The sequence below is a fragment of the Bufo gargarizans genome, chromosome 1, assembly GCF_014858855.1.
Source record: "Bufo gargarizans isolate SCDJY-AF-19 chromosome 1, ASM1485885v1, whole genome shotgun sequence".
In the NCBI taxonomy this organism is placed as follows: Eukaryota; Metazoa; Chordata; class Amphibia; order Anura; family Bufonidae; genus Bufo; species Bufo gargarizans.
Genome location: NC_058080.1, coordinates 464,346,469 through 464,372,558, shown reverse-complemented (window position 1 = coordinate 464,372,558; position 26,090 = coordinate 464,346,469). Strand labels below are relative to the sequence as shown.

Below are 26,090 nucleotides of genomic sequence, written 5' to 3'. Positions count from 1 at the left end.
CTGATGTGCAAGTAAATCTGGTTTACCCAATGGCACAAATATCTCGTGTTTGACGGAGCCAAACTCTCAGTGCAATTATTCTGTTTCTATCTGTGTATCTGAAGTACAAAGGTAAATACTAAGAACCATTCAATAAAAATATATACTTTCCTCAAAACTATATCTTGTACTTTTACCATTTACAAGAGCCTGTACCAGTGTTTGCTATTGTCAATTGCCTTTGTAGCTGGATATTTGTTTCTGTATGGGAGTGTTGTGTCATTTTCAACCATTACACACCTGGCATGCTTCTACTGTACATAACCCAATGTGACATTTTTACCATTTGGTAGGTATACAATACATTGGCAATTATTGTTCAAACAATGGCTTTTTTGATTGAAACTTGATTGCCCAAACATAAATTAAATACATAAATTCAAGGGGAAAAAACACAACATCATCAAAGAAAGACAGAAAGAAAACTAGCAGAATTTGAGTGTAAGTACAGGATTACACCACGGCAAAGGTGCAGTTATTGGTGTGTATTTATATATATATATATATATATATATATATATATTTATAGATATACACCATTACCATCTACACATGCATCTAAAACATAGAAAGAATTCAAATTCACTTAAATTAGAGATGAAACGGTAATCCAGAAAGAAGAGTAATACTGTAGAAGTATATGCTCATAATGATATCTACAATAAAATTCTATAAATTGTCGTCTCTCAAATTATATATATAAAAAAAAGTAAATACACCCAGTGTTCTATATATTAAGATAAATGCTTCGGCTACCAGAGGGCTTTGCAATACCTTTTATTTTCTGCCGCAGCCTCTGGCAGCAAATGTGTTAAACGGTCAGTTCCAAAGGAAAACCAAACAGTTAATAAGAAGAAGAGCCCCACTCAGAGGTGCATATTTACATTCTTCAAACTGTAGCGGTGAAAAATAATTCTAGTAAGTGCAGGACATTCCTAGTGCTGCTGTAGTGATGTTTTTTTTTGTTTCTTTTGTAGTTTTCATCAGTCCTTTTGAGCACATTTCTTTTGTCTTAGTAGTGATGCATTCCATAGCTAAGTGAAAAATCCCACTGTCTTCACTTGCAGCCAGTGCTTGAGTCAGGGTTAAATAGCTCCTTGTACAATGGAGGAAATAGCGTATTCACTATTTCTGGGTGGGATTGCTTAAATACCTGCAGCTTCTCTCCATGTAAGTTGCAAAGTGCAGTTAAGTTTGGTATCTTGGCTATTAACTGTGAAGAAATCAAAGAGATGGTTAAAATCACAAACCAGGGTTAATCCTCAGATGATGGCATTAAAAGTAAGAAAAAGGAACAGCCACATAAAAAAAAAAAAAAAAAAAAAAAAAAAGGGCTAGAGGTTAAGGCGTCAATTCAACAATGCACATGCTGGGCGAATGTGAATCTTTTTTTGATGGGGAAGCGGGAATAGATTTTTTTCAAACCCCTTTGGAAAGGACTTTTCTCCTGTGGGATTAAATTACATTGACATAAAATATACCCGATTCTAGTGTTGGGCGTGAATATTCGAATTGCGAATTCTAATCGGGAATATCGCCACTTTGAGAATTTGCGAAGATTTAGAATATAGTGCTGTATATTCCTATTCACGAATATTCTAGATTTTTTTTCATCTGAACCCATGATCCCTCCCTGCTTCTTGCTTGTGGGCCAATGAGAAGGCTGCAATGTTTTTGTCTGAGCTTAGTAACATCCCTAGCAACCAATAGGAAAGTTGCCTACCCCTTACTACAGTCCTGATCAAAAGTTTAAGACCACTTAAAAAATTGGCAAAAAATCATATTTTACATTGTTGAATCTTAACAAGGTTCCAAGTAGAGCTTCAACGTGCAACAAGAAGAAATGAGAGTGAGACAAAACATTTTTTGAGCATTCAATTAATTGAAAATAACGATTAAACTGAAATAGGCTGTTTTCAGCTGATCAAAATTTTAGGACCACATGCCTTTAAAAGGCCAAATCTGTGGAAAGATGTGGATTCATTGTCACTTTCTGTCAGGTAGTCACATGTTGTCATGGCAAAGGCAAAAAAACTCTCCCTTTTTTAACGTGGTCGGGTTGTTGAACTGCATAAGCAGGGTCTTCAAAAGTCAAATGGAAGACCCAAAAAAGTTTCACCAGAACTGAGCCGGAGGATCCAATTGGCTGTCCGTCAAGACACTGGATGATACTCGACCCAAATTAAGGCCCTTACTGGTGCTGACTGCAGCCCCATAACCATCAGACAGCATCTGAGACTGAAGGACTTAAAAAACAAAAAACGTCTTCAAAGACCTTGTCTCCTTGAACGCCACAGAACTGCTCGTTTGGACTTTGCAAGAGAGCACCAAACATGGGACATTCAAAGGTGGAAGAAAGTATTATTCTCTGATGAGATTTTTTTACCTTGATGGTCCTGATGGTTTCCAACTTTACTGGCATGACAAGCAGATCCCACCTGAGATGTTTTCTATGCGCCACAGTGGAGGGGGCGCCATAATGGTCTGGGGTGCTTTTTCCTTCAGTGGAACAATGGAGCTTCAGGAAGTGCAGGGGGGTCAAACGGCCGCTGGCTATGTCCAGATGTTGCAGAGAGCATTCCTCATGACTGAGGGCCCTTGTCTGTGTGGTAACGACTGGGTTTTTCAACAGGACAACGCTACAGTACACAATGCCCGCAAGACAAGGGACTTCTTCCAGGAGAATAACATCACTCTTTTGGCCCATCCTGCATGTTCCCCTGATCTAAATCCAATTGAGAACCTTTGGGGATGGATGGCAAGGGAAGTTTACAAAAATGGACAACAGTTCCAGACAGTAGATGGCCTTCGTGCGGCAGTCATCACCACTTGGAGAAATGTTCCCACTCACCTCATGGAAACGCTTGCATCAAGCATGCCGAAACAAAGTTTGGCAGTAATAAACAATAACGGCGGAGCTACTCATTACTGAGTTCATGTTTGGAAGTTGGATTTCTGTTTTGGGGGGGGGGGTTGGGAGGTGTGGTCCTAAACTTTTGATCAGCTAAAAAACAGCCTGTTTCAGTTTATTCATTGTTTTCATTAAATTGAATGCTCAAAAAATGTTTTGTCTCACTCCCATTTCTTCTTGTTGTATGTTGAAGCTCTACTTGGAACCTTGTTAAGATCCAGCCATGTTAAGATCCAGCCATTTCAAGTGGTCTTAAACTTTTGATCAGGACTGTATATAAGAACCTCCACAGCAGCCATTTTCTGTAGTTTTATGGAGTTCTTAGAGAGACAGCAGTGTCATTGCTGCGCTCTGTGCTTTGCTGAGTAATTTAAATTAGATAGATAGTTAGCTTTGTTAGCCATTGTAATGTTCTGTCGTGTCAACCATGTTCTCCAGTCTCAGGAAACTTCTAGCAGCTTGAAAAATCTAGCAAAAGTGACCCACACCTGTATTGTGTGCGCAATACGGGCATATTACATCGGCTATTTTCACAATCAAGAAAATAATGGCGAATTCTAGAATTGGCAAATGTATGACGAATGTTCGCCCAAATATTCGCGAAATAACACAAATTCAAATATTGCCCCTGCCGCTCATCACTACCCGATCCCTCTTTCCCCATCTGGTTTCCCCTGACATCTGCTGTCGGGGGAGAGTAGGGAGGTCCCCATACACATATGATCAGCAGCTAGCTGATCCTGAACAAATTTGGCAGGCTTGATGTATGTTTATGGCCAGCTTCAGGATAAAATTGGAATATATATCTGAAGCTGGCCATACAGTAGTCTGTAACCATGGAAACACAATGGTTTACATAGAAGCTGGACAAATGGAAACAAGTATGATATCAGGATTAGATTACACAAAATGTGTCTGTACTCTGTAACCATGGAAGCACAATGGTTTACATAGGAGCTGGACAAATGGAAACAAGGATGACATCAGGTTTAGTTTACACAGAATGTGTCTGTAGTCTGTAACCATGGAAACACAATGGGTTACATAAGAGCTAGACAAATGGAAACAAGGATGACATCAGGTTTAGTTTACACAGAATGTGTCTGTAGCCATGGATGGAAACACAAAGGGTTACATAGGGGCTGGACAAATGGAAACAAGTATGACATCAGGTTTAGTTTACACAGAATGTGTCTGTAGCCATGGAAACACAATGGGTTACAAAGGGGCTGGACAAATGGAAACAAGTATGACATCAGCATTGGATTAAACAAAATGTGTCTGTAGTCTGTAACCATTGAAACACAATGGTTTACATAGGAGCTGGACAAATGGAAACAAGGATGACATCAGGATTAGTTTACTCGGAATGTGTCTGTAGCCATGGAAACACAATGGGTTACATAGGAGCTGGACAAATGGAAATAAGTATGACATCAGCATTCGATTAAACAGAATGTGTCTGTAGTCTGTAACCATGGAAACACAATGGTATACATAGGAGCTGGACAAATGGAAACAAGGATGACATTAGGATTAGATTACACAGACTGTGTCTGTAGTCTGGAAACAGAATGGTCTACATAGGAGCTGTATATACAAAGTGGCAGGATATTTCTAATCAGTAATATATGCAAAGTTGCATAATTTTTCACTTTAGATCTATGATGCATGGGAGCAATATAACTGGTTTCAAATAATCCTTGTTTGGTATATTTCACTGAAAAAAAAAACGAAAAGTTAATAGCAACTGCTAAAAACAAAAAAGATGAAAATGAACTAGAGAATAGTAAATAATTAAAATGCTAGCTTTCTAATCAAGGACTTTATGTAAAGTATACCGAATGTCAAGCTCCAGAATCCCCCATTAAAGAAATGTTTAGCTAAATCTGAATAAGGGTCCATTCACACATCCGCGGATCCGCAAAACACGGACACCAGCAATCACTGGCACTATAATAGAATATGCCTAATCTTGTCCGCAATTGCGGACAAGAATAGGACATGTTCTATTTTTTTCGGGAACGGTCCGCATTTCTGGATCCGGGCAGCACATCGTGTGGCCCCATAGAAATGAATGGGTCCGCAATTCCGTTCCTCAAAATGCGGAACAGAATTGCGGACGTGTGAATGGACCCTAACTCTGATGCCTTTTAACACTGTTATATGCTATCACACAGCCTACCGTAACCAGAATAATATTTTTAGCCACTTGTCATGTGTTATTTAACTTCAGTATGTCAAGGATGTATTTCTACATGAAAATGCACTTCTTATGACTAGTACATACCTTTGCCAATGTCTCATCATCTAAGTGGTTCTTCTGAATCACATGCTGAAGTGCAAAATAAATTCTCTCTTGAAGCTTCTGAACTTTCCTTGGTTCTATGAGCCATGGCCTTTCTAAAAGTAAAAAAAAAAAATAGATTTATATAAGTGATTTATAAGGTTAGCTACCTGCATAGTCTTAACAGGATGTATATACCAAAGGCTAAATTTAAATTTTTGGTCTCCTCGTATGACCCATTTGGATCATGTCTTTAATTGTATAATAGACATAAAATAAACATTATAGATAAAATACATCTTATATGGATTATTGCTAAGGAATGTACAAAATGAGACCTATAACTTCTTCATATCCAGTACTTTGAATGATATGACCTTCCTCTGATAAAAGGGTCTGCATTCATGTAGCAATAAGATATACAGTAAAACTTTACAATAAAACCACCTATTTGAGAAGATCAATCCTGATCTAGACCAGATTTATCTGTGATATATTGAGCAGGGTCATGAGCTGAGCCAGCTACATATGTAGCAAGTGATAGCTATGTAATACAGCTCACATCAGAGATTACTCTGATCCTGGTCCTTTTCCCCAAAGACAATATTAAATGTGGCCTCTGGGGAGTTAGAGGGAGAGGGCTCCCTCTATCCTCTGATTATAGGTTATGTAGCACAATTATGGGGTTCAGATTGGATGCTATGGCAGCCTAGTTCCTTGTGAAGGCTCTCAGGCCTGCCATAGCAACTGTCTGTTAAGCCCTGCTCCCAACAGCACTTAATAGGAAGTTTGTTGAAATCCCATGGACTGCAATACTATTCTATTGCAGTATATGGTACAAGTAATCAGAAAATTGCATATTATAGTCCCCTTAGAGGACTAAAAATTAAAGTAGAAAAAGATTTTAAAACTACGAAACACAAAAATATTAAACATTCAAAACCCTTTCCCAATTTTACATAGAAAATTAATAAATAAACATTGATTTTAAAGCTGTTTAATCACAAACCCTTTACAAATCTCTTCCTATTCAACCCAGTTGCTAACATCCCACTTCCTAACTCTACTATGCGCTGGTTGTGATGGTTCTGCGCTCTTCCTTTAAATGGTGCCATAGGGAGCTGCCTAATCTGTTGACCTGTTTTCTGGGCACTGAATATTCACTAGAATATATCAGCAGTGACTAGAGCCAACCAGTAAAATACATTCTACGGGACCACTGTACAGCTACATGCAAATATTACCTGACCTCTGATGAAATCCCTAAAACTGCACCAACACACTTGTTTTTTTACCTATACTAGCATGCTACCTAGCCTGTTCCTCATACAGCTCTGTCCTGGAGACTCTGGCAGTATTCTGGTGACTTGCTCTTGCCTTATACTAGGCGTCTCTTAGATATGTGAGCCAGGAACATATGCTTAGACAACGATATGCAGTAGCAAGACGCTGCAAGATTATTGATTATGGGCTTCTCTGCAGCGACTTTGAGAAGGCAGGTCCCTAGGGAAAGTGGATACTGGCTGGCAGCTTCTGTACCTAGAGGTTATCTCAGACACCTTTTCCATCTATAATAATAAACGGTGTAATTTGTTCAATAATCTACCCAGTTTTCATATGAACACAGGATGTTTGAGATGCTGTACACTATCTACATGTAGTGCAGTCTACTGTGCCATCTGCAACTTGTGCAGGAGGTGGGAGACTGGGGGTCCACCCTTGCTCAGGACTCACCAGGGGATTCACCTGTTCCCTGTGGACCAGCCCAAACCTGTACATAACAGTAATTTCTGATCACACTTGTGTTTTAGCATTAAAGCCAATGAACGCAGTTATCAACAGACGTCACCTGCAAACGCAGGCATGTAACATGCTGAAGGCAATACTTATTTATAAAATAATACATCATGCTAAGATTTTTAATATTTTGGTAATTTTGTACATATTTGCTAAAGGATTAGGCTTAATTAAAGCTGGGGCAATAGTCAAAACAAACGCAAGTAGAAAAGAATGGATTAGTACTCTGACTTCACTCTGATTACAAATGTTGGTCTCTCAGAAGGAACATTCTTCAGTCAGCTAAATGAAAATGCACCATGACAGTCTGTGGTTAAACAATTTAATCATAAGAATATCCCCAGAAGGATTCTCTTTCACTCTGTGTCTCTAATGCTTTCTAGTTAGCAACAAGGAAAGAGGATTTGGTGTAAGAGGACTGGAGACTTAGAACAAATGTATTGACAAAAAGGAGGATGTGTTACTCTGCAGAGAGAACAACTCCTGTTGTTAGAAGAGGCTCGGTGCATTTGCACCACTTTACTAGACAACCACTATACTAGAAACTGAATTGAAGGTTATTTTATATTGTGGAGAATTGTGAATAATGTACAAACCAGAATCAGTATAATTATTTGCTTTCAGTCAATAAATTGAAGCAAGAGCATTTGTAGGTCAGGTGGTTGACATCGGAGAATGGTTTCAAAAAGTGTAATATTTGCATGGGACTTGATGTAACATTGAAATATTTTAGAATATATTTTTGATATATCAAATACCCAATGCAATGCATAAGACAATGTGGATCTATCATACGGTGTGCAGCCTAAATGCAAAATGCATATGATTAGCCGTATGAAGACTGATTGGAGATATGCTGACGACAATATCATTTTTATGCCATAAATTGGCTTGTGATGCGTTTATATGGCTGTGACACTCCACTTAAAGGTTCAGAAAATTCTTAGAATTAGTACTTCTAAGGAATTTTGCGACATTAAATAAGATATTTCTTACTTCTTTCTACTCTTTTCGACTACACCATGTTGTAGGGAGGGTATATAGTTACACCTTATCAATGGTGTGTGATGTATTACCTTTTGTGTGCTGTGTATGCTTTTAGATGTTTTTAATTGTTTTCTGACAGCGCTTGTTGCTTAATAAAGATTATAAATACTTTACTTCGGAGTGCCCTGTCTGATCACATGTCCTGTCTGCTTTTATGGTGTTTTCTTTTTTGGGGCACATTCACGGCACCCAGTGTGTCTATTCATTTCTTTTATATTTGGTGGTGCCAGCTGATTTATTGGTTGTGATGAACGGCAAGTGACAAACCCAGAGGGGATCAGAGAGGCAGGGACATGAGCGGCAGAACAAGGCTTTTAAATGGTGTGTACTTTTTTGCTTTCTGGTAAACTTAAAAAAAGAAAATTGAAAAAGCCATTTAATGATTGTGTGTGAGCCTCTTTAATCTTGCAATCCTTGAATACACTGCAAAGCAGCCATGCAATGACTGTCCTACAGGTAGAACGTTTTACATCTAAAACTTTCACATTTAATAAGCACTGATCTCCCAGAGAGAGTCTTGAAATCTATATCTAATCTCACAATTTTGTGGATAATGTTCATCACACTTTTCACAAACCCAAATAAAATGATGCAATAAAAGGACATCACATTATGTCCCCATAACCATATTCTGTATATGCTGGCAGTAGACTTCTGGTCCATTGTAAAAATACTACCCTAAATTTTTACACCTGTGGCCATTTGTCATCAAATCATAATTTTTTTCTTGAAATAAAGCATGAAATGTCATATTTGTGTCTAAAGGTCTGACAAAAGCAGAACTTCAGATGCACCACATATTTTAACAATACAAGACCGAAATGTGCAGAGTCCATACATGTTACTTTTGTCTAAAGGGCCCTTTACACGGGCTGAGAATCCTAAAGATAATCACTAACGAGCATTCATAGGAATGCTCATTACCAATTATCTGGCAATGTAAATGTACCGTAGATTACCCGATGAACAAGCAAAACTCTTGTTTGTCATTTGCTGGCAGCAGATTCTGCTGTGTAAACATAATCTGCTGCTAGCAAATAACAATTCAGTAAATGCAGTGGTCTCCTCCACCAGCGAGCAACAAATTGTTGGGAAGGAACACTTCCTTTCCGATAATCTGCTACTCTGTCATCCCACGTAAAGGGACCTTAGGTCTTATCTTCACATAGTCACCAGAACTAAGTAAGCAAAAACTTTCCATGATCCAGATTCCATTTGTGGACATTTGAAGTCAACAAATTAACTTATTAGGTGGAGTAGAGATTAAACAAGCACGCGTTCAACTTCTCACTCCTTTAGTAGGAAAAGAACCTCTTACTACATGTGACAACCAGACAGCACATATCCTTGCTGATTGGTAAGAGGGGTGATAACATGCATAAAAGTACCTGTTTTTCCCCCTGGGGCCACTGGACGCCGAGAAGGAGAGATGACAATAACAGGCTGTGACCTTTTCTTTCTGATGTCATTTTGTAGCTACCTCTCATAAATGCACAGAACCAGGAAGTATACCTTGGTCGCAAATTCATTTGAGCTATGTCATTCTAGGTTTTTAGGTTAATATTGCACCTAGAATATAGTGTCTTGTGCCTGGTATCATTTGAAAGCTAAACTTCTGGGCTTTGATATGATATCAAGATCTACCTTGATCCCCCACAGTTTTGTCCATTTTTGGCTGACCTCAATTATTGACAGTTATTAGCTCCCATGGGAATTTCCAAACACTGATCCTGAGTGTTATGGAAATCTGTATTAGTTTGGAATATAATTTATAGCTCGTGCTGTTCAAGTCCTCACCAAACAAGTAGGGAGGATTATGTTAGAAAGTAATGCCTTATTTCTTTCTCGAAAGGAACCAGAAGGGATGGGGATGCAATTCGGGCATGGCTTTTCTGCACCAGGATGGTAGAGTGTGATGGCATGAACCAACACCAGCATGTAAGGGCATGTTAACAGCTAAGACCTTCTCCTTCAGTCACAATTGAACAAATCTGAAATTATGTGTTGTGTCTAGCCCCCCTGCTGTCTTGTCTACAATGTTTGTCTTGTCTATCCTCTTTTGTTTTCTATGAGAGCAGAAAGCTACCAGTCTGATGCATCTATAGCTCAGGGGAGGCATTTAGGAAGGCAGCAGAGGAGTACATTGGTCCTGTGAGGCTCTGTGATTTGTTGCTTAGCAACAGCTTTTACGGAGGACGGGCTGATTGCCTAACTGGATATCACACTGAATGTTCTGGAAGGAAAGTGTGAGTGTGTGGGGTGCTGGCTGAGAGTAGGGGAGTATAGGCATGAGTCACTTCAGAAAAAGTGAGGCCTGGTTTCAGTCTGGCACTGATGAAGTGCCAAAGGACAGAACAACTATATATATATATATATATATATATATATATATATAAAAATATATATATATATATATCTATAGACATACATTAAGACTGTGAGGTAATAAGGTACAGCTGCCAACTTCTGTCACTAGTGGTCTTCCTGTATCACCGTTTAGCCCCTAGCTATATACTGAAATTTTAGATTTGTTGACAGGTTGTGTTATAGAACCTGAAGGTATACATGTGGCAAGGTGTAAGTCAAGAGAACCCAGGTACAAAGAGGGAGAGGGAGACACAACATTAAGTGAATTAAAGGAGTTCTCCAGGAATGGTTTAAAATGACTGCAGCAACCTGCCCCAGAATGTGAGCAGGACTGGTTGCCTCCATTTTCAGAGCAGCCTAAGGGGAGGGGGGTGCGGATATGCCCTCACTACACACTATACTATGGCACCTGCATATACTACATGTCAGGTTGCTCCACAATGACGGCATATTGTAGGCAGGATGACATCATTACCAGGCAGAGGTTTCGACTGGAGCCTCTGTTGCAGATTCCAGCAAAAAAAAAAAAAAAAAGATGTAATACCACAAGATTACACCAGACACTCAATGGACCCCATTATAATAAATGGCATTCATGAGGTACTACCAATGTCTGGTACTTGCCGGATCTGGGAGTTCTAGTATTCTATTCTTATGCTGGAACAGAATACCATAATCCTAACGCTGATGCACACTTTAGCATTCGGTGCAGTAGGTGATGACATGATGACATGTGACAATCAGAGATCACATACAACCCATGGTTACTAAAGGGAGTGATGACATGAAGAAAAGTTCCTGTATGAAGCAAGTAAATCTTTTCATGCTGCTCCTAAAATTCAAATTTGTGCTGCACCCTAAATCAGTCTAACAAGGGCTTTTATGGGGTCAAGATCCCCAGGCTTAGTATGGCTACCTACACTTCAGTGGTGTTAATACAAAGTGAATAAAAAAGTTATATTTATTGCTGGTCTCACCCATATAGAAACAGGAGACTTCATTTTGATCTGTAAATTCCCTAACAAGTCTAAATTTTGTTAGATTTTTTGACATTTTTATGATTTTTGACTTAGGGAAAACAGGGACTTTCTACACTAAATACTTCTATGAACGGCTCCTAAGAATATATCGTCTTTATTCAATGCACTTTATATAATATATAAGTTTGAGCAATTGATATAAACAATCCATATTCGTGGTTAATATCCGACTGCGTACCTGGTGATATCAGTACAGCCGCAGAAAACAAGGCAATTTCTTCCTCCGTCAGCTGAAGTGAACATAAACTCTTTGCAAAGTCAAATGCTTCATTCACTAAATCATCAGAACCTGCAGGCCAAGCAAAGCAGAGTGAGAACTAAATGCTAATCACGGTTCCATTTTTCTTGGAGCACAGCTTGTAGTCCTGCCAGGGAAACAGGTGCTAGCAGAAAATAGTATTTTGTTTAGTTAAAATTTCAGATTTTCAATCAACATCATGTGGAGAGATAAAACAAAAAGACTAGATCTAATTGTCTTTTAAAACAGAGTTTTTTTTAATGTCTATATTATACTTTTTAACCAGCGGTTATATTTTCTCATGAAATTGCAGCACTATTTAGAAATCCTTTTATTCCGGAGTAATTGACTGAATAATTTAAATTATAATTTGTATGATAATAATGCAGATAGGACCTCTGAAGGCGTTCTGACAACCACCTTGCATAGGCCAAAAGTACGTATAGAATCCCACTGTTGATTACAATTAAAGCACTGTGGTTGATATCTAACAGAAAATATGGGACATAAATGCGCTAAAAATATAATTAATAATGGCATGTAAGATTTTTTATTTTATTTTTTACTCAAAATATCATAATAATAACAGCAACAAAGTCATGCCAAAGTGTAATTAAAGTACAGAATTTCAAGAAAATGCAATGTTATCTCTTTCCTATGGGTCTAATAGATAGAGCAAACTTTGGCACATTTCTAAAATAAGACAATTTACCAGACATATGGATAGTAAGAATTATAGTGGCTTACCTCTCCACTGTCATGTGTTAGGTACTCTATGTCTATCTGACTCACCCAGTCAGTGGTTAATGTAATTGGCTATTATATAGATAGGCACTCTACATCTAGGGTCACACGGAGGAATTGGATATATAGAGTTGCAAGAAAAAGTATGTGAACCCTTTGGAATGATATGGATTTCTACACAAATTGATCATAAAATGTGATCTGATCTTCATCTAAGTCACAACAATAGACAATCACAGTCTGCTTAAACTAATAACACACAAATAATTAAATGTTACCATGTTTTTATTGAACACAGCATGTAAACATTCACAGTGCAGGTGGAAAAAGTATGTGAACCCTTGGATTTAATAACTGGTTGAACCTCCTTTGGCAGCAATAACTTCAACCAAACGTTTCCTGTAGTTGCAGATCAGACGTGCACAACGGTCAGGAGTAATTCTTGACCATTCCTCTTTACAGAACTGTTTCAGTTCAGCAATATTCTTGGGATGTCTGGTGTGAATCGCTTTCTTGAGGTCATGCCACAGCATCTCAATCGGGTTGAGGTCAGGACTCTGGGCCACTCCAGAAGGCGTATTTTCTTCTGTTTAAGCCATTCTGTTGTTGATTTACTTCTATGCTTTGGGTCGTTGTCCTGTTGCAACACCCATCTTCTGTTGAGCTTCAGCTGGTGGACAGATGGCCTTAAGTTCTCCTGCAAAATGTCTTGCTAAACTTGGGAATACATTTTTACTTCAATAATAGCAATCCGTCCAGGCCCTGATGCAGCAAAGCAGCCCCAAACCATGATGCCCCCACCACCATACTTCACAGTTGGGATGAGGTTTTAATGTTGGTGTTCTGTGCCTCTCCACACATAGTATTGTGTGTTTCTTCCAAACAACTCAACTTTGGTTTCATCTGTCCACAGAATATTTTGCCAGCACTGCTGTGGAACATCCAGGTGCTCTTGTGCAAGCTGTAAACATGCAGCAATGTTTTTTTTTGGACAGCAGTGGCTTCCTCTGTAGTATCCTCCCATTAAATCCATTCTTGTTTAGTGTTTTACGTATCGTAGATTCGCTAAAAGGGATGTTAGCATATGCCAGAGACTTTTGTAAGTCTTTAGCTGACACTCTAGGATTCTTCTTCACCTCATTGAGCAGTATGCGCTGTGCTCTTGCAGTCATCTTTACAGGACGGCCACTCCTAGAGAGAGTAGCAGCAGTGCTGAACTTTCTCCATTTATAGACAATTTGTCTTACCGTGGACTGATGAACAGCAAGGCTTTTGGAGATACTTTTATAACCCTTTCCAGCTTTATGCAAGTCAACAATTCTTAATCGTAGGTCTTCTGAGAGCTCTTTTGTGAGAGGCATCATTCACATCAGGCAATGCTTCTTGTGAAAAGCAAACCCAGAACTGATGTGTGTTTTTTATAGGGCAGGGCAGCTGTAACCAACACCTCCAATCTCATCTCATTGATTGGACTCCATTTGACTGACACCTTACTCTAATTAGCTCTTGGAGATGTCATTAGTCTAGGGGTTCACATACTTTCTCCACCTGCACTGTGAATGTTTACATGGTGTGTTTAATAAAAAAATGGTAACATTTAATTCTTTGTGTGTTATTAGTCTAAGCAGACTGTGATTGTCTATTGTTGTGAGGAAGATCAGATCACATTTTATGACCCATTTGTGCAGAAATCCATATCATTCCAAAGGGTTCACATACTTTTTCTTGCAACTGTATATACTTGTGTATCTTTTTGATAGCAAGATAACAAAAAGGATAGCAAAGCAGTGTATTTCGTCTCGTTATCCCCGTTGTTTGGGGTATAGTCAGCAGTGATAGTTTTATCAACAGTAGTATGCTGCTGTAATATAGTCTTATACAATGATTGTCCTGTACTGTGCAGCAAACGACGGAATACGCTGTTTTGCTATCTTTTTTGTTATCTTGCTATCAAAAAGATACACAAGTATATATTATCTTCTCACAAACCAAATTCCTGGAACATTTCCTTTATATTCACCATATAAGGACTATATGCATGCAGGATTGTGTATATCTATTGGCATTGCAATAGTAGTCAGTATATATTAGTGACATTCCAAACAGTCATTATCCTTTTAATAAATTTGTATCTTTAGGTGGTATATACGTATGTTCTTATTTATACTGTTTATGTTTTAGGGGGGGATAGCTATAGGTCTGTTTTAGAAAAGTTTTATTAATATTTTACTACTACTCAATTAACCAGACATAGCTAATTCATAAAGCTGGTATACAGAATATAGATGTATGTGATAATAAGGTGCATGCAATTTATGTTGGTGCATGCTCTGCAAAACTTGAAATTTTGCTAAATAAATGTCACTTTAAGGTCTTGTTCACATTTCCGTATGCACATTTTTCATTTTCATAGACAGCGCAGGTATTGATTTTAATGTGATTGTTTACACATCAGCATTTTTTATTACTTTGCTCCATGATGCTGACCAAAATTTCCTATTGAAGTCTATGGGTTCATGAAAAAACACTGATATAACACAGGTGAAATTCATGTTTGGTCTGTTTTTCACTGACCACTGGTAAGAGATGGTCTGGAAATTAATTTTCAGCTGATCAGTTTCTATGGAATATGGATGATACATGGGCATACGTACAGACCAAAACACAGATGGCTTTTTCCACTGATGTCAAATGGACACAGAAATGTGAACGAGGACAATGGTCACTATTAATTGTGAGATAAAACCAGGTGCGAGTCAAAAACAGAGGACAGGTGCAGATCTTTCCTTTATACCTTATCCTTGTGTAGGCTCCACTCCTAGTTTTGGCTCACAGTCACTGACGAAACACTGACTGTATGGAAGCGGCCTAATTTTGTTGTCTGTGGTCAGTTCTAAAAAGTGGCATTTTACTGAAGTTTCTCAAATTCAAAAAACTGGCACACAGATTGAAACAATTACCGGTATATACCGTAATAAAGGTAAATGTCACATCTGAAACATTTTGTAAATTTAGACACTGCTTCTATAATGTACAACGTAACAGCATCACTGAAAATTATTATTTTTTTATAATTTTGCTCTTTTGTACCCAGTCATTATTATATTGGACCTTTTTGATTCTTCTTTTCTTTCAGATCATGGTATATGAAAATATAATGTTACAGATACATACAAATGGCCAAATAACCAGTTACCTAGTGACTTGAACATCTGCATTCCTCCATATTTTCCTTCAAAAAGAACAGTGTTGTTTAATGGATTGAAGGCACGGCACATTCTTACTAGAACTACTTCCAAACAGCCTGGCAGAGAAAAAAACAAAACAGGTCAAAAAAATTACAGAAGCAGTTCAGCTCACCTCGGCCGCTAACAGGTTCCTCCTGTGCACGGCAACCCATAGGATTGGTAGTAAATCCAGAAAATTTAACCACTGGTAAAATATTCCAATATAAATGTCTTTTTTTACTAAATAAACATAAAATCCTTTGCCAGTATGAACCTTATCAGCCAGGCTTGGCTTATACGTTTCAGATGATTAATTCTTACTTGCGTTTTAACACCCCCTTTAAATATGCATGCATTTCCATCACATGATCAGTATATACAGTATAAAATCATTGGTATATTGATGAAAAGACTAGTGTGAAGATACAGTAACTACAGCATAGAGCGATAGTAGGTCTTAAAGGTGTTGTCTCAGGCTAGCAAGTGGCATTTATCATATAGAAAGTTAATACAGGGCACTTAGGCCGAATGCACACAGCCGTGTTCCGCGGCCGAGAGCGGTCCATGGTATACCGAGTGCACAGAGTCATTGGTTGCCATATACGAGTGCATTACTGTACAGCAGCGGCGGCATGAAGCTCACGGCGTCATAGCAACCAATGACGCTGTGCGCTCCTGCTCTAAACAGGAATCCAGCCCGACATACCACGGACCGCTCTCGGCCGCAGAACACGGCCTTGTGCATTCGGCCTTAATAATGGATTGTGATTGTCCATATTGCCTCCTTTGCTGGCTTGATTAATTTTTCTATCACATTATACACTGCTATTTCCATGGTTACGACCACCCTGTAATCCATCAATGGTGGTCGTGCTTACACACTGTAGGAAAAATTGCTAGTCTCTCTGGTGGCTGGGACCATGGGCACTCACATAGGCTGGAGCTTTTTCCTATAGTGTGCAAGCACGGCCACCTCTACCGGATCGCAGGATGGTCATAACCATAGAAATGAGAAGTGTATAATGTGATTGAAAAATTAATCAAGACAGAAAAGGAAGCAATATGGACAATCACAATACATTAGTAAATGCCTTGACTTTCTCTACATGATAAATGCCTCTTGCTAAAATGAGACAATCCCTTTAAGCCCCCCAATAAAGGCACAGGGGTAGAGCAGACCAGGAATTTGTACTTTGTACAATCAATACCAGTTACTGCAGGACAACCAGAAACAACTGTAGCTCATAGGCAGTAAATTCGGCAACTATAGCAAAATCACAAATCATTTTAGGACCAGCTTTTTGTTTTGTATGACCTTTTAGAAGAATGAATAAAGGTTCATTTTTGCATCTTCAATAACTACCAGTGAGATACAGTTACATATAGGTATATTCTGCCTGGCTAGAATAAGTTAGAAATAGTTCTTATTAAAGAAAAATAAGGCAAAGCTACTCTAAATAATGGAGTTTCATTTCTAAATACAGGGTGGTCCACAAAAAAAGTGGCCCGCTTCCAGCGATAGTATGGCAAGATGAACGAGCAAGTAGATTATTTATTTTATTTATTTTTTATTCTTACCCACAAGTCACAAAAGATGCTGCAGTGGTCCTTGTTCACGTCTGTGCATCTGTGGGCACGTCGGATTATGTTGGCTGATACTGCTTGTGACACTGCGGATAGTGTTTGTGATGTTTCCCTTGAGTTCATCCAGGGGATGTGGATTGTTAGAGGACACTTTCTTTTTTAAATTTCCCCACAGATAAAAATCGCATGTGGACAAGTCTGGGGAACATGGTGGCCATAACCCCTTGCTCACAGTTCTCTCCTCTGTAAACAGTTCATGAACCTGTATCTTTTTTTAAAAAGCAGGACATTTTGTCTTCTGGTGTTAGTTGGTTGTAAAACTGTTTAAAGATATCCAGGTAAATTGCGGTATTCACAGTTGATATGAAGAAAATTGGGCCCACTATTCCTGTTACTGACACTGCGCACCAAACGCCAATTTTCTGGTCGTGAAGTGGTGTTTCGTGAGTCAAATGGGGATTTTCAGCCGTATTCTGGGAATTTACGTGACCTGATAAATGAAACCAAGCTTCGTGCATCATGAAGAACAGAGATGGGTCCAAATGTCTGTCAGTAATCATAGTCAGCAACCAATGTCCGTGTTCCCTTTGTCAGACTCTTTCAGTTCCTGCACACGTTATTCAGTACGGTTTCAGGTTCGTGATACACCAACTTGCTGAGACAGTCTTCTAGTTGACTTTTGCAATCTGCTGCTGAATTTCATGCACAACTTCAGCAGTCCTGATCGATGAAGGTCTCAGTTTCTTCATGTTTGCAACAGAACCAGTTTGATGCCATTTCTGAACCAGACTCTGAATACAATGTTTAGCTGGTGGTTTTGTTCCTGGGTACTTGTCGGTAAAGGTCTCTTGCTTTTCCTTAATCAATCTGCTTCGCACATAGCCTTCCACAATCACTATTCACCGTTCCAGGGAGAACAACATCTTTCTGACACAATAGGCCACTTTTATCAAACAAAATAATAAATCAGTCTTAGTTGCCCACAGCAACCAATCAGAACTCAGCTTTCAGTTCCTACAGGGCTCTGAAAAAATGAAAGCTGAGCTCAAATTGGTTGCTGTGGACAACTAAGACAGATTTAATATTAAGCAGTTTGATAGATATTGGAAGCGAGCTACTTTTTGCGTGGGCCACCCTGTATAATGAAGAGGAGAATTTCCTTGTAGCCTTGATAAATAAATCTGGAATTTTGAAGTAGAAGAAAATGAGGGATTTTGTAACTATTTTCATATTGGAATTATTCTTATAATCCAAAAATTGTTTTAGTTGATAGGAAAAATGATCATATATAGTATAATCATTATGTTACATTGGTTGGAAAAAGACACAGGGTCATTGAGTACAATATAACTATCTTGTTAGATTTATTATAACCCTTAGTAGCTTTTGCTCTAAATAAGCAACTAGCCATTTTTTTTAAAGCTGACCTAGCATCTGCCATTACTACATATCGGGGAAGGGCATTCCATACTTTGATTACTGCAGTTAAGCATTGAGAGGAGTAGATAATCATTACAATTTGTATGCTAACAATTCAGGTTGGATGATAATCGTGCAGTGTAAATGTATGTAGCGACTGAACAACTCTACTGAAAATGCTCATTCAGCACATTATTGATGTAAACTATTAAATAATCGTTTGCCATTTTTGTACTTTTTTTTCAATTTTTTAAGCTCTTTATTTATTAAAGTTTGAAATCTAAAAAAATTACAATACAATGAATTATTATACCGCAAACAAATTCTACCTTAAACAATTCCCCACTCTAACCTCTTGAAGCCATGCTGGGGAGAAATAAAAATCTTATCCGTCCCATTTACATCATATTCCCCGAATCCTATAAGCTGAGGGGTTTAACTTTACATAATCTTTTTCAATTGCATCACCCTACCAACCTGACGTTTCCAATTATTCAAATCATTTGTCGTTTTAGAATTGTGGTAATGTAAAGGTACACAGTGTGATCTCTCATGCGATGTAAATTATGTAAATAAAAAATAGATTTTTTTTAATTGAAATCATTGCTCTCTAAATACACTGAACGATCCTTGATTGAGCGAGTAAACAAATACATTTGAATTAATTTGTACATGATAATCATTGCATGAAAATGCTTATCTGTTATCAGCTTTGAATCGTTAAATGTGACCGTACTGTTAGTCACCTAAACGATTATCTATTATGTAAATAACCCTTTAGTGTAAAGAATCATTTTCTATGTACCGATGTACCGATATCTACCGTATTTTTCACCCCATAAGACGCCCTTCCCTCCCCCAAAGTGAGGGGAAAATGTCACTGCGTCTTATGGGGAGAATACTAATGAGCTCTTTCATTACACGTCGGGTCACAGCACAGCCGACGGCAGGAAGAAGAAGACAAAGCGCTGGAGGCCAGGAGTGGTGGTGTCCAGAGCAGGCGAGGTAAGTGGATTTTTTATTTGATTTGCTGTGAGGCTGGGCCCTAATCTGAGGCTGGGCGCTGATCTGAGGCATGGGGACTGATCTGATGCATGGGTGTTGATCTAAGGCATGGGGGTCTGATCTGAGGCATGGGGACTGATCTGATGCATGGGTGTTGATCTAAGGCATGGGGGTCTGATCTGAGGCATGGGGGATGATCTGAGGAATGGGGGATGATCTGAGGCATAGGGGATGATCTGAGGCATGCAACTGATCTAAGATGGGGGCTGATCTGAATCATTGGGGTCTGATCTGAGGCATTGGGGACTGATCTGAGGCATTGGGGTCTTATTTGTGGAATGGTGGCTGATCTGTGGCAATGGGGGCTGATCTGTGGCATGGGGGGCAATCTTTGGCATAGGGGCTGATCTGAGGCATGGGGGGCTGATCTAAGGTCTGATTAGGGGGTCATTCGCATTGGGGTCTGAGCTGAGGTCTTATTGTGGGTCTGATCTGGGGTCTTATTAGGGTCTTATTAACATCGGGGGTCTGATCTGAGGTCTGATTGAGGGTCTTATTAACATTGGGGGTCTGACTGGGGCTATGAGCTAAGGTCTAATTAACATTGAGGGTCTGCTAGGTGGTCTGATCTAAGATCTAATGAAAAACATTTTTTATATTGTCCTCCTCCAAAACCTAGGTATGTCTTATAGGCCAGTGAGTCTTATAGGGCAAAAAATACAGTATATCATTTTTCCTCCACAGTTAATGAATGTCTCTTGGTCCTTGGTAAAGTTCTTGGAAAGAATAAATCATGTGCCAGTTCTTGATATTGATCACATATGTATCTATACTGTACATATAAGTGAGATAACCTCTAAGATGCCTTAACTGTTATTATCCTTGACTATTATTAATCTGTCACTGACAAGAGACCTCTTATCACATGCTTGGTATGAATATTTTACTCTGAGGAATAAACTAACCAATAGGAAATTATTATTTGCTATAGAAAGCCATGGTATGTCCAGATACAGCTGCAATGATTATGAATATGAATTACGGCTAAGTACTGTGCCGTTTGCAATATTAATGTCATATTCAGAAAAGCACGATTGATTATAGCAACAATCTGTTTAAAGTTCTCTGGAGATAAGTAGAATATGACCTTTCTCAAAGAAGCATTTCAGATGCTCAGTCCCCTTTGCACATTACATACTATATAGCATTTTTGTATAATGTCAATAGTTTCATTAAAATTAACCTTTATCTAGATGCTTCCAATAAATATATACTATCATGCTGTTCAGTAACAATAATTCTAATAAAGCATAGATTATCTACATGAGTAGTTAGTGCTACATGTCAAATCATCTCTTTCATATTCTGGCCTGGCCGTAAAGCTGACCACACAAAGCCTAATATTACTTTCCAAATCAATATGACCCCTCCTTAGATCGTCCCTAAATAAGGGTCTCTCTATAAGGAAGCCAATAAAATATAAAATATAGTTAGAAGGACACTGGATGACAAGTCTTCTGACAAAAGTTTCCAAATGTGATCTATTCCAACTGTACATACAAATCAGTACAGGCACAGCAAGGAACAGTATGCAGATTTATTAACACTAAGATTTATACAGTGTCAATTTATACTAGACAGTCTAAAGCTATGGATGATAAATCTGACACACTTTAGACTCTCTAACCTAAGTTTGTACCACCAGTTACTTGGCTTACGTTATGATAGAATATTGAACCAATATTTTAGTGTCTGTTTTAATAGCTCCATGCATTCCCCATGTAATAACTCTGGACCATCTATTCTTATGGCTCTATGTTCTGCCATCCCATTATTATCTCTACTAGAAGTTATGAATCAATTGCTAGCAGTCTGCAGTAAGGGTACAGAGGGGAGGTAACCAGTTGTAGGTGTGTACCTGCACAGTCTGACAATGGCAGCACTGATTGGATAGAGTGAGTCTGTGCAGGTACACCCCCCCCCCACTTGTTACCACCCCTCTGTACCCTTACTACAGACTGCTAGCAGTTCATTTATAACTTATAGTGCAAATAATAAAGGAATGACACAACATAGAGCCATAAGAATAGATGTTCCAGAATCGTTATTACATGGGGAATGCATGGAGCTATTAAAACAGGCATGTCAGGAGTGGTGACAGGTCCTCTTTAACACCATTCAAGTATTACCCCATTTTTAAAAAGCCACATCCCTACCCACTACGTCAAGCCTGCTCGCTGAGCGAGGCACAAAAGAGTGCAGGGAGGATTTCTCAATGTATACTTTTGACGGATGCAGATATAGGTTTACAATGACATCCCTCTCCAATAGGCTCCCATGCTATATAAAACCATAAACAGCTCAGTATACATTATTCTATTGAATGCTTCTATATGGAGTAATGCAGATGACTATACAGTGGAAAAGGTAGTTTACCAATGTATACCAGCCTGACAGAGACAAAAAAGGGCACTGTGGAAACATTTGGCATGGGTGACATTGTTTATGTAATTGTAAATTTATTTGTGAATTTCAGTTTGTTAGTAGCAAGATAAAAATGACATAATTATTACTCATGTATTATATTTGCTGCTTCAAGTATATTAGCCGATAAACGTCATTGGCGCAGCTTTACTACTGGATGTCCTAGATTTCTTATTGAGCCATAGTTCCTTAAAGGGGTTGTGCAGTGTCAGAATATTGTTGGACCTATCCTCAGGATTGGTCATCAATACCAGATCGGTTCGGGTCTGATTCCTGGCACCCCCGTCGATCAGCTGTTTGAAGAGGTCGAAGCATTGCATCCTCTTCAATGTTTACCTGCATGCCGTCTAGATTATTCACATGAATGGGGGAAGCAGCTTTAATTACACAGCACAAGGGAGACAGCATGCAGGTAACAATTGAATTCTAATTCTAAAAAGTGTATCAAATAATACTCTAGAACACCTTTATAGCCACATAAAATAAAAATGCAAACTTCTTACCTGACTTAAGTAACAATATTTGATCATTCTGGCATAGTTCCATAAAGCCTGTTATTCGCTTTGCAAACTCCACGACGTACTGTATTGCATGGGTAATCTGAATGGCACACTGCTGCCACAGAGCTTCTCTCGACTGCAAAACCAGAATAAACAGATATTAGAGTAAAAGAACAACTTAATGATGACCAGTTGCCGAATTTTATGAAAAAATTCCCTTCACGATGAATTACTTTGTCACAAAGCCAATTTCTTTGTAAGTAATGGGTGCAATGATGGGGAATGGCGATTGCGCTGTCCCCCATCATTGAACTCCTCAGATGCTGCATTCATTGCTGATTATGGCATCTGAGATGACTAGTAAGGCCTTTCAGTAGTTGATCAGTTAAAAATTTTTTTTTATTAAATTGTACTTACCTTATCCCTTTGAGTGCGAAGAAGCCACCATGGCCATCTTGCTTTGAGATCCAGCACAAAAACTTGCAAGGTCCACGATGACTTCATCACGCTGGCCGACGTGGTGACGTCATACTTCACCGCAGACGAGTATAAGTGCGGGATCTTAAAGCAAAATGGCTGCGGCCTCCTCTTCGCTCTCTAATAGATGGGGTAAGTGTTTTTACCGCCATTTTAGGGAAAATTGATTTGTTACCACGAAGCATGAGGAAATTCGAAGTACACTTCGTCAGCTTAAATTCGCTCAACACTAACAATAATATTCTTAAATCAATATTAAAAAGTGGCATCCCAATACGTGACCACTTGTCAGAGGACGTGAAAACTGCATTTACATGCAGCAATCATTTCTGTATTTTGAGGACATTTCAGCAGTTCCCTGTTTACCCTGCTGCCCAGAGATGATGCTGATTTGGGTTTTCGCATCATAGACGCTTACACTCAGTACAATTGAACATTTGCTAATTTACCATGTGATGGCGTCACCTTTACATGGGCCAATTATCAGGAAGGAGCATTTGTATGAATGTTTGTTCCTGATAATGAGCCTGTGTACAGGGCCCTTAATATCTAGAACAGACATATGCAGCAAAATATGTACCAAATGTATCACTCTGGAACATACATTACATTATGATGGTACATCTTTAGACACGTTTGTCTACATTTACACCACCCAATCTTGGCTCACTTTGCACTAGGATTTTTCACCAAAACTTTGGCACAAGTTTGTCATCTATTGGTCGTCTTGAATTACTCCCCTTTCCCGTGAAGCCATGCCCCCTCATCTAGCAAGGCACTAAAAGTGTCTAAAACACATACTATATGTGGTGGAAAGCATGTTCTTTGGTGCAACTTAAGCCAAAATTCTGGTGCCTTCAGCTTGGTGAATCTCAGGGGTTACATTTTAATATTTTATAAAGGCTGATGTACAGTAAACGTGCAGCAGAAGATCAGCTTTATATGAATAAAGAAGAGACAATAAGAATATAAAAATTGTCCGGAATGTTTCTTTAAGTGAGAAGTCACCTCTCTGACAGTTGTGGAGAAGAGCCAGACTTCCCCCCACTTGTTTATAAGCCTGATTTATTGGACTATTGTAAATGTGAATAAACTGAGGATGCTGGTTAATCAAATGTACATAGATACAATGTGACATTTCCAGTGGGTTTTGATCCTGGATATTTCTCAGAAAGCCTTATGGGCCTTGATATTTTACAATTGACATAGCTGTCAGGAAGAGTGTAATTCACCATGGCAACTTTTACTGGTGTCGTCAATTGGGCACATTATAAAGACTTTTAGAAAAACTACACATATATACACATGTATAAATATTTTGCAGTTTAATAATAAATGATGCAATTTTTTTCAGAGATTACAGTAATTTATACAATACCTTGCTCTGGTATACTTTAATTTCTTCATATGAATGAGTCTGCCAAGCTAATTGATGAAGCTCATCCATTGTGTATTGACACGTCTCCAAATGGGACTTTATGATATTTTGTGCAATTCGATCTGTGAAAATCACATAAATCAAACAATCATTATGCAAACATGTGCAAGTAATTCACTTTACTGCGCATGCGCAATTCTGCTGTGGTTTCAATGCATAAGCAGTGAAGCACTGCCCTCTGCTTCATTAGTAATGTGAATGAAGATGAGGACAGCTCACTTCACTGCACATGCGCTTTTCTGCTGTACAGTGCCTGTGGGAAGTCAAACATCGAGAAGCAAGTTTAGAAACTGACTGCCTGCCTCTTCTGCATCATAGCTACACCTAGATGACCCTATTCAAAGTATTTTCTATAGGTTATGCTTTATTACTCAGGACATACCAGAGAATCTTGGAAACATATTAATGTCTTGGATTTCAGTAAGGTGGCAATTATTGCTACTCAAAACTATTGCCATAATCCCTTTAATTGTACACGTTAGATGAACTGGTACAATAAAATATGGTTGTGAACCGTACATAGACTTTAATAACAACCTAGGTATAATTGTGTTGGAGCAACTGGTATGAGCTATTAAAGGGAGCTTCCCTTTAAAAATCTTGTGCATGGTAATGTATGATGTCACCACGCCAGCCAGCTTGATGATGTCATCATGCACCGTGCAAGGTTTCACACTTGATCTTCAAGCAAGATGGCTCTTTGCGATCAAATGAATAAGTTGAATATATTTTTTTTTTTAACAGATAAACCCCTGAAAGCTCTCAATGGTCATCTCAGATGCTGCGATCAGTGATGAACGCGGCATCTGAGGGGGTTCAATGACGGGGGGCAGTTCCCTGTCATTGCTCCTGCTACTCACAAAGAAATGCGCTTCATGACAAGGTAATCTATCATGAAGCGAATTTCTTTTTGAAAATCGGTGAAGAAGCTGAATCAAAGTTTTGAGAACTTCGCTCATCTCTATTGATTATCATTATCCCTATTTCACCGACTGGCAAAAGTCTGTTATAATTCAGCTAAAGTTACTTTATTGAGCAATTAAATAGACTTAGGGAACATATGTTGAACATAGTATCTGATCTGCAGGCAACATGTTATAGAACAGGATCGAGTAGATTGATAATACATAGTATTATGGGAAGATATTCAATATAAATTTAATTTCAAAGTATTTAATTCATTTAAGGCTACATTCACACGTATTTTGTTTCCGTGTCTGTTCCGTTTTTTTTTTGAGGATTGGATCCGGATCCATTCGGGTCTGCAAAAAATGCGGACAGCACACCGTGTGCTGTCCGCATCTGCATGTCCATTCTGTAGCCCCCCAAAAAATATACAGCATATCCTATTCTTGTCAGTTTTTTTTGCAGATCAGTGTTTTGCGGACTGCAAAACACATACGGTCGTGTGAATGTAGCCTTAATCTCAGCTCTTTTTTTTACATTTAGGAGTCCAGTGGACGGTCCTTTCAATGATTGTATAAGC

The 26,090-nt window shown here is 38.6% G+C and overlaps 1 protein-coding gene across 1 annotated transcript in view; it reads right to left on the bottom strand.

Moving 5' to 3' along the window:
- Positions 1–1,081: 1,081 nt before the first annotated feature.
- Positions 1,082–26,090, bottom strand: part of RORB (RAR related orphan receptor B) — a 68,794-nt gene continuing 43,785 nt past the window's right edge. Inside the window, exons 5-10 of the mRNA XM_044287361.1 lie at positions 24,545–24,666; positions 22,693–22,825; positions 15,667–15,774; positions 11,667–11,777; positions 5,241–5,353; positions 1,082–1,252 (exon numbers count right to left, since the gene is read on the bottom strand). Coding sequence (XP_044143296.1) covers positions 1,097–1,252; positions 5,241–5,353; positions 11,667–11,777; positions 15,667–15,774; positions 22,693–22,825; positions 24,545–24,666 — 743 coding nt within the window. The 3' untranslated portion in view covers positions 1,082–1,096. The remainder of the gene's footprint in view (positions 1,253–5,240; positions 5,354–11,666; positions 11,778–15,666; positions 15,775–22,692; positions 22,826–24,544; positions 24,667–26,090) is intronic.